The sequence below is a fragment of the Otolemur garnettii genome, unplaced genomic scaffold (assembly GCF_000181295.1).
Source record: "Otolemur garnettii isolate 467f Iridium unplaced genomic scaffold, OtoGar3 scaffold00155, whole genome shotgun sequence".
Classification (NCBI taxonomy): Eukaryota; Metazoa; Chordata; class Mammalia; order Primates; family Galagidae; genus Otolemur; species Otolemur garnettii.
Genome location: NW_003852550.1, coordinates 416,688 through 428,043, shown reverse-complemented (window position 1 = coordinate 428,043; position 11,356 = coordinate 416,688). Strand labels below are relative to the sequence as shown.

Sequence of the window (11,356 nt, the reverse complement as noted above, 5' to 3'; positions counted from 1 at the left end):
AAAAAAAAAAAAAGTAACTAGAAAATCCTCGACTGTCTAGAAATTAACTAATATACTTCACAATAAACCAATCTGTGAAAGGAAAATCACAATAAAAACTAAAAAAAAGTTCTTAACTGACAGAAGGAAGTAGGATGCAGCTAAAGAGGTGCTTAAACATTTATGGCATTATATGCACATATTAGAAAAGAACCAAAAATTAATGAAGAATCTAACTCAAGTAGCTAGAAAAAGAACAGGAAGATTGATTCAGAAAGAAAAGTCATAAAATTTTAAAAATGTATCATTGCATTATGCACAATAGACTATTAAGAGTAGAGTATAAATGTCTTACCACAACAAGTGAGGTATTGGTTATGTTAACAAATTTGATATAAGTTTTCCACATTGTATTTCAAATTATCACATTGTGCCCCATAAATGCATTAATGTACAGTTATGATTTAATAAATAATTTTTTTAAAAGTCAGAAAACACAAATTATTGAGTATAAGGAATAAAAATGTAACATCATTATAGATTAAGCAGAAGTATAAAAGACAATTTTACACAAATAAATATTAGTTTAGATGTGAACATAAAAATCTTTGAAAAACACAATGGCCAGATGAAGAAAAAGCAGATATTCCAAAATTAGAGAAATTGAATCACTTATTCAAAACTTTTCCCCAAAAGAAAACCTCAGCTTCAGATGGCTTCACTGGAGAATATATCTAAACATTTAAGAAAGAGATAATACCAATCTTGGACATTCGCTTACAGAGAATAAAACAGGAAACACTTCCCAATTCTTTTTTAATAAGGCCAGCATAAACCTGATACACATCTCTGACAAGGATGTTATAAGAGACAAAAATTTATAGATCAATCTCTCACACGAACATTGATACAAAAACGCTAAATAAAATATTGCAGATATTATAAAATTTGCATGTATTACCCTTCTCATATATCAAATATATCCCATATATTACCATATTTGACATATGAGAAGGGTAGTACATCATAACCAAGTAGAATTATTTCTAAGAATGTATGGATGATTTAACATTCAAGAAATTAATCAACTTAATTAACTATGTGAAAAGAACACAAAGTAAAAGTTAGTAGATTAATAAACTCAGTGTAGGCTCAGTGCCTATAGCTCAGCGGCTAGGGTGCTAGCCACATACACCAGGGCTGGAGGGTTTGAACCCAGCCTGGGCCTGCCAAAAAATAAAAAATAAAAAAAAAAAATGAAAAAAAAAAAAAAAAGCTGGGCATTGTGGTGGGTGCCTATAGTCCCAGCTACTTGGGAGGCTGAGGCAAGAGAACCGCTTAAGCCCAAGAGTTGGAGGTTGCTGTGAGCTGTGATGCCTATCACTTTACCAAGAGCAACATAGTGAGACTATCTCAGAAAAAAAAACGTAATAAACTCAGTGTAAACATTTGGCAAAATCCAACTCACATTCATGAGAACAATTTAGCAAACTAGGATTAGAAGGAAATATACTTAATCTGATAAAAAATTATTCACCAACTTTCTCAGTGGTGAAATCTTGAGAAATTTCTTTCTGAGATTAAAAATGAGACATAGATGTTCTTTCTCACAAATTCTATTCAACATTGTACTAAAGGTCCTAACCAGTACAATAACACAAGGAAAAGAATTAAATGGCAAAATAATTGGACAGAAAGAAAGAAACTACCATCATGTGCAGATAACATCATCTGCTGAGAGAAAATAAAACCCTACAAACTTTTAGAAGTAACGAGTAAATAGATCAAGGATGCTAGTTATCTAAAAACTTGATAAATTCACTTATTGCTTATTTGTAACCTAAAAGCTGCTGTACAGCTACTATAAAATACTGGAATTATTGATCTTTACAAATTATATGAATGTATTAACTTATCACATGTACCCTCCCAAATATGTACATCTAGTATGCATCAATAAACTTTTTTTTAATTTACCTAAAAAAAATTAAAATATCTTAAAATCCAGAATGGTTCTGCACTCTACAATGTCTGGGTTTTCCTAAAACCTCAAAGAAACCAAGACTGTTAATCATATACAATTCATAATGGATGAAGTTTATGTACAGTAGGAAAGGCCCAGGGTTAAAATATTGGTAGGCAAACAAAAGCTGTATTTTAAAACAGTGGTTCTCAACCTGTGGGTCATGACCCACAGGAATTGTATTAAAGGGTCACCACATTAGGAAGGTTGAGAACCACTGTTTTAAATGAAAACAAAATGTGTAAATGAAATAAAAATGTTTGCTTTTAGAAATAATTCCCCATTTTAAACTCATTTTTGATTAGTCCTTGCTGAGTAGGGCAGGTAAGAGGGATTCTTGTGTCCTCCAAATTCGTATGTTTAAGTCCTAACCCCTAATATCCCAGAATGTGACATTATTTGGTCACCTGACTACAAATATGGGCTATTCTTCAAGAAAATGAAAGAATGACTCTAGGGGTGGGACCATCTCCTTGGTTCCAGAAGACAGGGTAACTTTTTCAATTCTAGAGGGTAGGACCATCTCCTTGGTTTCAAAGTGTGAGGTCACCATCTAAATGTCAGAAAGGATAACTATGAAGCCTTAAATTCTACTGGAAATTGCCTTGCTAGGTTTTGGGGTTGCTTGTAACCTAAGACTCCTTTTTTCCCTTCAATTTCTTCCTTTGAAAATGGTAATGTGGGGGCTGTGCCTGTGGCTCAAAGGAGTAGGGCACTGGCCCATATGTCAGAGGCGGTGGTTCAAACCCAGCCCTGGCCAAAAATTGCAAAAAAAAAAAAAGAAAGAAAATGTAAATGTAATAAAGATTTTAATAAAAAAAATGGTAATGTGTAGCCTATGCCTGTCCTACCACTGTACATAGAGACAGATAATTTGCCTGATGACACAGGTTTTCAGATAAAGAATTTTGCCCCACAATAAATCACCCTGATCATGGATGAATGAATCATATCCCTATGCAATGTAGAAGAGATTTAGATGAGATTTTGGACCAGAGTTGATACTGGTATGGTTTAAGCCTTTTGGGGATATTGTGATGAGGGCCAGAGGCAGACTGTTATGGGTTTAACTGTGCCCCCACAAAATTCATATGATGAAGCCCTACCCCTCAGTAACTCAGAATGTGACCTTATTTGGAAATAGTCTTTGCAGATATAACTGGTTATGATGAGGCCATACTGGCCTAATCCAGTATGTCTGGTATCCTTATATAAAAAGGGGGGAAGGTTGCTGTGAGCTATGATGCTACAGCACTCTCCCCAGGGTGACAGCTTGAGGCTCTGTCTCAAAAAAAAGGGGGGGGGAAGGATTTAGACACAGACATCACACAGGGAGAACTCTGTGTGAAGATAAAGGCAGAGATTGGAGTGATGCTTCTACAAGTCAAGGAATGCCAAAGATTTCTAGCAAGCCAGCAGGAGCTAAGAGAGCCATGGAACAGATTCTCCCTCACAGCCCTCAGAGGGATCAACCCTGTCAATACCCTGATTTTGGACTCTAAACTCCAGAACCAGTGAGACGATAAACATCTGTGTTTAAGCCACTCAGTCATGGTATTTTGCTACAGTAGCCCCAGGAAACAGCTTCTATCATAATTGCTTATTTTATACTCTAAAGATAAACCAAAAATAATGTGCTTTGTATATATTGTACTTAATACAAATGACTTACGGTTTAGCAATTGGGCCTTGAAGAACTCTTACTTTGTTGCTTGTATACAAACTTATAGATGCATTTTGAAAAGACTGAAAACTCATAGGTTCATCATCATGAGATGTGGAGGGTCGGTTAATCTAAAACCAAAAATTTAGAAAGAACATTTTAAAATACAGTAATAAACAAAAAATTATTTCTCTCTTAAAAGACTCTACCATTTTAATGTCTCCATTTTTCATAATCTTTTTTTTGAGACAGAGCCTCAAGCTGTCCCCCTGGGTAGAGTGCTATGGCATCACAGCTCACAGCAACCTCCAACTCCTGGGCTCAAGCGAGTCTCTTGCCTCAGCCTCTCAAGTAGCTGGGACCACAGGTGCCCACCACAACGCCCGGCTATTTTTTGGTTGCAGCCATCATTGTTGTTTGGTGGGCCCCTGGCTGGATTCGAACCCACCACCTTGGGTGTACATGGCTGGCGCCTTAGCCACTTGAGCCACAGGTGCTGAGCCCATTTTTTCATAATCTTAAGAATTGTGACAAATCTTTGCAAATGTAACCAGTACCTTTATGAAGATGATTAAATCTAATCCATGTGCTATTAAATTATTTCTTAAAAGGAAGATAAAAATGTCCTTCCTATTCTAGTATAACTGAAAAGATGGATTAAATCCTTATTTCCATATGAATAGTAATAATTGTAGAGGTAGTTTTTAAGAAGACAAACTCATAGGAACAATTAATTTACTTATCTTGATTGTCCCTAGATGTCAGAACTGGCCCCTTCTACTACTTATCCTACAAGAGTTAATGCTATCTTATAGCATTAACTATAAGAGCATGAGTAAGACTACCATGCTAGAGATAGTGGTAAAAACTTTTTTGGCTCGGTGCCTGTGGCTCAAGCGGCTAAGGCGGGTGCCTGTAGTCCCAGCTGCTTGGGAGGCTGAGGCAGGAGACTCGCTTGAGCCCAGGAGTTGGAGGTTGCTGTGAGCATGATGCCATGGCACTCTACCCAGGGGGATAGCTTGAGGCTCCGTCTCAAAAAAAAAACAAAAAAAACTTTTCATGGAAACTTTCCTGTAGTACTAGCCTGTAAAAAAGGTAGGAAACAACTATGGACATATATACCATCAGGAAGTTTAAAACATTCATGATAGGCTCAAATTATACAGAAAGTCAAAACTAGATGCCAACTTTTTAGGGCCTTCGAAAATGTCAGAGGTTGTAACTATTAGCCCAGTCTGCACAAGAATAAATGACAGAAAATGGAAACAAAAAGCTAAATTTTTTTCCTCTTAGGTTTACAACATTAAGAGTCAATACATATGAGTTCTAAACAAAATGTAAAAGGTACCAACTATAATTACAATTACAGCGCTTTCAAAGACATGCTATTTATTCTTTGGCACCATACCCAAGGTATTTCTGATGCTGTGGCACTTTCAGTTGCACTGCTGTGGGGGATAAACTTTACAACAGTAATTATCCCCTGAATTGCAATGCGCTTTTGTTCCCTATACTGCAAGTCTTCAATCTCCTTCTTCACTTCATTCATGGCTGTCAAGAGCGATTCAACTGCAAAAGAATAATTTCAAGGAAACTTTAAGTTTTAAAGAACTGAAATGATAAAAGTAAGAATTAGATTTGCAGTGTAATTTCACAACATGAAATTATAGACTTGTGACATTAACTTCAATCTGTCAGACTTTGTGTTTATATTTGGCAGTCCCTTATGTAATTTTTGTGAAATAGGCAAAATACATTTATCAACTAAACCGTAAAACAAGCTTACAGTGTGGAGTCTTTTTTTTGCAAAAGAAATTTTACATATTGAATGTAATTGATGCATTTCAAACTTTAAAGTGTTGTCTAGCCAGTACACAGAAAAACACATTTTAATTATTTCAAAAATATGCTATGTATTGCTAGCATTATGATATATAAGAGGATGTCAATATATTTATATGATAATAGGTCAGCATTTCAAAGTTTTTTTTTTTCTAAAACCATGCAATTATGCCATGGCTTTTAAACAAGAAAATGCTCATGTTAAACTTTTCAACTATCATATATTAATTCTACTAATTACAATTAATTCTAGGAAAAATAAATTAATATTAGGTCTCTCATCAGTACTTCAATGTCATATTCAGCATCTCATTTGTTTTGGCATCATTTTTTATTTAAAGGTAGAACTCAGTTATATTATACATAATATCATTCACAAAAGTAGCATAAAACCATTGTATCTTAATATCAAATTGTCCAACATCTCTTTTAGATTATCTTTAGTCTTTCTGTGTAATGTCATAGAAGTCGAGATCTACCAAGATCAGATCTGATCTTAATGATATTAAATAAAGACAATACAGGCTGTGCATTCCTTGTCTGAAATACATGGGATCCTAATGCAAAAATCCAAAATCTAAAATGCTCCAATAAGTATTTCCTTTGAGTGTCATGTCAGCACTCAAACGTTTCAGATTTTGAAGCATTTTGAATTTCAGATTTTTAGATTAGGGATACTCGACTTGTATTTCCAGTTACTTATCTTCTACATTCTCTTTTTTCTTCCAGTCTGATAAAATCAAAATATTAACCTTTCAGTACCATTCCACGTCTTTCTGAGTCGGCTTTAAGTCAAAATTGTTATCTGTGAATGTTGCCATACTTTGGCTCACCCTCAGAGAAGAAAAATATAAAGGTAACTAACTGAAATAGCATATACCACATGTATAACATATGAACATAAAGACTGACAATAATTATGTTAGTACCTTTAACAGAACTACTATACTTGGTAAATGTCTCTGGTACTGGTGGATAGGGATAGTAGCCACCAATTACGGTATTCTTCACTTCCCCAGACTCGGTCTTTGTTTTAATCCACTGAATAAAGTTTTTGACCTTGGCTTCGTAGGTATATGGTTGGCCTCTATGACCTCCTTGCAAGAAGGATAAACCACAAATAAAAAAGAGAAAAAGATTACTGTAATAAACTGAATAGACTTTGTCATATAAAAACAGTTTAATATTAAACCAGTCTCTAATATCACTATGTAAAAAAGTCAAGTTCACTTATTCACTATGTAGTAATTATTCAAAGACAGTAAACAAATCCTAAGAAGGAATCAGCCATACAATGTATTACAGTTTAAGTGGACTAAACTGTAGCTGTCTATAGGATGCTAAAATCCACACGAAGAAGAAAAAATAATAATCTAAATTTTTCTAACTATCCAAATGTTTGGCATATTCTGAAAAAACTGATTTTTAAGCCATGTATTAACCTGAAAGTATGGCATTATGTATGAACTAAATTGCTTATGAATACAGCTCAGCATTTAGATTCATGCTCTGAAAGCATACTTAAAAATGTCATATTTACTTCTGATAGTATTTTAACAATAAGGTACCTATTGATGAAGATGTACATTTACACCTTCCCTATGACTTTACTTTTAACAAACATCTTCCAGCATGGTAGCATTCTGATATATACCCCATTCTACACTAGTCCCTCACTCTCTGACTTGGATACTTTAATCTTTATAGTTCTGACCCTGTCGTTAGAGAGAACAGGAAAAATAACAGACTTGTATAGAGTGGTGAGACTTTTCTTTCCATATAAATAAGATGTGAGATCTTGGGGCCAAAATTTGACACTCATTTTTGTTTTACTTAATATTTTCAAATACTGTCAACTGAATCTGTATTATGGTACCAGGACTAATGATCTTCAACTTATCAAACAATTTATGATTATTTACATTCTACAACAAGCAGGAATTAAAGTTAATGAAAGGAAACAAACACAATTTTCCAGTGAGTCAAAAAATCACTGCTTCTACCATAAATAATCTAGAAGCAAAATAATCCACAAGCCAAATATTTTTTGTTAAAACATTCTTATAGTGATAAAGGAGGTCAAAATAAAGCTATGTTGTATTCAAGTGTTATAAGTTCATACGTACTAAAGGATTCTAGTGAAGAGAAACACATTACATTTCCAGTAAAAAATACACAAAGGGATTACTCACCAGTCATAAACACGCGACTCTCATTTGTAGTGGTGAGGTAAAGCAGCTTGGGTGTCTGAGTGTCATTTCTGACAACTTTCAATTGTGTACACACAAAATATGACACTGCAAAAAATAAATATACTTGTGAAATTACTTTTGCATTTTATAAAGGACATACCAAGATCAAAGTGTAACATGATGATTCTACAACTTCAATGAACAAAAGAACATGAGATTGTTGTTAAAATACAGAATCAGATTCAGTCTAAAGTAGAGCCCCAGATTCTGCATTTCTAATAAGCTCCTACTTGAATACTAGTGCATCCATCCAGTCCTTGGACCACACTAATCTATAGAGTTATTCTAACGGGGCACCCAACTGGGCATCACAGTTACTTCCTAGGGGCGGCACCTGTGGCTGAAAGGAGTAGGGTGCCGGCCCCATATGCCAGAGGTGGTGGGTTCAAACCCAGCCCTGGCCCAAAAAAAAAAAAAAGTTACTTCCTGCAGAGAAAAAAGCTTAGTTTCTCTATGATACTTTCACTGATTAACCCAACCTAATACTGAACCCTGAATTACTCCAAGTATTAATTTGTCTTTGTTTATGCAAGGATTTTATATATCTTGGGTATTTATCTTCGAGTTTACAGGCCAATAACGGGGCTTATATAATGATATTGTCTTTTCATCTTGCTAAATTGATAGGCTTAAAAGAATCCCTGGAAATGAGATACTATAATCTAATTATAATCCATTATAGGCCACAGATTTCAACTATTTTCAAAAGTTATCAGTTGTTTTTAATTATCTATCAGGTTATTTAGTTAGTAAAGTTTCATTAATTTTTTAAAACATTAACTCATTATATGCTAAAACAGTCTTAAAAACAAAAATATACAAATTCTTGTGATCACATAAAAGTAATTCTTATTTGAGAATAAAAATTTCTCCAAAGCATACCTATAAATTCATTTGCTATTTCTTATATTTACTAGTTCTTTCTTTATTCTGTAGCAATGAAAATAAAGAAACTCTGTTCAAGTAATAATTATCTTAATTAATATCACTTTTCCTTTATTTCAAAAACTATACAAATGTGTATATTAATGAGTAAAGATGTTGATACAAGAATATTAAAAGAAATTCTAAAATCTATTAAGAGGGTAGATCTCATCTTAACTGTTCTTACCACAATAAAATAAAAAGTAAAAAATTAAAGAGATCTCTAATTGTAATTTCTAAAGTCTAAGAGTCAAATTGAACACTTTCTAGCTGTTTGACTAGATCTTTGCTTTTTATTTATTTTTTTAAATTTTTTTTGATCTTTGCCTTTTAACCTGAAAATTTATAACATCAATTCTTTAAAAGATAACTGAAAATACAAAATGAGATAATTTTTATAAGCATCTGGCACATAATAAATGCACAGTATTACTTCTCTTTAGTTCTTGACTTTTCTTACAAATTTTTTGTTGTATTACCAAAAGATTTTGGTATTACTTCAGAAGACCTTTGGTCACATTACCTTTCACAGTCCTGAAGCCCCCTTAACACTCATCATGATTTTTTCCTTCCTTTTTGGTCAAAAGACAAAAATAAATTGTGATTGTTGTAAACTTGTTATACTAGAATAAATCCCACCAAGGTTCATACATACCTTTTTTAGGAGGATACATTTCACATTATCACAAGAAATAGAACAAACATGTTTGGCAAAGTTTCTGTGAGAAATCTTTAGCTAAAATTGTGTCAGTTTGTTGTTTAAAGTGGCTACAAGCAAACAGAAAGGGACCTAGCGACAAAGCCCACCTAAAATGAGGCAATGGAATTGTCATTAGAAGTAATCAATAACAATCATTAATGCCCTAAAAGAAGTTTTATGAGAGGTCATATCCCACTCACCTTTGAAGTTCATGTCTTGGTTATGGCCCAAACTCTCTGTTCCATCCCCCCCAAAGTTGGGGTGAGGTTCAGTTCTATCTAGATATATTTAAAAATTTTAATCTCACAAGCCCAGGGTGGAATCTAATGAAGCAGAAGTGTACAGTACTGTTTTGTACAGAGAAAAAAGGGGCAGCAGAACAGTGCTACATATATCGTCTCTAGGTCTCTTAGTGTTCCACAATTTTTATCTTATTGCTAATTGTGAGTTTTGGAAGTTTCCTCAATTTTGGCAAGCATTTAACACAGGTAACAAGCAGTATTTATTCATTTTATCATTTGGAAAATGGTAAAATAGCATACCATATCTAAAATATTAATAGCTTTATATTCTGGATTCAAATAAGCAAATCGTCACTGAAATTGCTGAAAAGTATTAAACATACTTTTTTCCTTATCATGACAGATCTGAAGAATAGCCTATGTTATATGCAGTATGAAATATACAATAGGCCACACCTAAAATATTTTCAAATAAATAATATTAGTGAAAAAAAAATCTATATTTATATCTGAATTAATGGAGGATAAAAAGGGAATGCCAAAGTAAACCAAAGTAAAATATTGATCAGCTGGTATAACACCAACTTAATATTAATTTAATATCCAAATGGAATCATACTTACCATTTTCATTATTTAATTAGTTTGTCAATCCTCTACTAATTAATGCAACATTAGTAATATCTTTGATGTCTTTAATGGGGTCTAGTCAATTTCCAAAAGGATACAAAGGAAATTGCCCATGTTTTAGTTTTACCTAATCTTAAATTTTTTTCATGTGTGAAATTTTAACAATGAGACTTGGCAAGAGCACCTGTTTCCTAAATTAGTTTAATACCAAATTAATTCTGACTAGATTAGCAGCAGTTGTTTAATATCTGCTATAAGAAATACATTAACATAGAAAAGTTTTAAACATGCTGTCATACTGCTTTAATTTGCTAACTCAATGTCATACCACTTCTACTATTTTTTAAGTTAATATTCCTACTTTTAAAAATAAAAAGATAAAATATTAAGAATGAGTACTTGGGTAAATATTTTCAAAGATTTCTGGCTGAGATGTAGAAAACAGTTCCACTATAAATGGTAGCTCTGAAGTCCCGTCAATGATGTGGATCCAGCGATAAGACCAATAATCTTCACGGCTTTCTATATGGATAGAATATTAAAATAAATGACGGTAACTGATTATATACATGTGAACATATAACTATATGCTGAAATAGTTGTGATTTTCAACGTTAAAAGCTTACCTTTCTTTTTTGACCGCTGGACTCTTCCTACAAAAACTAGCAAGCCAATAACATCACAGATACGATTTTCTGGCATATCATCCAGTTCTGATCTAAAAAATCAAAAATTATTAAATAGTTTATCTTTAAATAGTGAAAAAGCATTCTATAGTTATGATTTTTTGAAAATGTATACCTAGGTAGTTCCTGCAGTATAATTTTGGCTGTTTCTTTCCTTTTTTTTTTTTTTTTGAGATAGGGTCTCACTCTGTCACCCAGGCTAGAATGTAATGGCCCAATCATAGCTCACGTAACCTTGAACTCCTGGGCTCAAGTGATACTCCCAACTTAGCCTCTTGAGTAACTGGGACTATAGGTATATGCCACCATGCCTGACTAAGCTTTTTTTTTTTTTTTTTTAAAGAGATGGGATCTCAGTATGTGGCTTAGGTTGGCCTCAAACTTTTGGCCTCAAGTGATCCTCCTGCCTTGGTCTC

At 33.5% G+C, this 11,356-nt stretch overlaps 1 protein-coding gene across 1 annotated transcript in view; it reads right to left on the bottom strand.

The window, feature by feature from the left end:
* CUNHXorf57 (chromosome unknown CXorf57 homolog) overlaps positions 1 to 11,356 on the bottom strand; it is a 92,573-nt gene that overhangs the window by 44,586 nt on the left and 36,631 nt on the right. Inside the window, exons 5-10 of the mRNA XM_023519073.1 lie at positions 10,881 to 10,972; positions 10,654 to 10,776; positions 7,700 to 7,804; positions 6,437 to 6,604; positions 5,074 to 5,234; positions 3,675 to 3,796 (exon numbers count right to left, since the gene is read on the bottom strand). Coding sequence (XP_023374841.1) covers positions 3,675 to 3,796; positions 5,074 to 5,234; positions 6,437 to 6,604; positions 7,700 to 7,804; positions 10,654 to 10,776; positions 10,881 to 10,972 — 771 coding nt within the window. The remainder of the gene's footprint in view (positions 1 to 3,674; positions 3,797 to 5,073; positions 5,235 to 6,436; positions 6,605 to 7,699; positions 7,805 to 10,653; positions 10,777 to 10,880; positions 10,973 to 11,356) is intronic.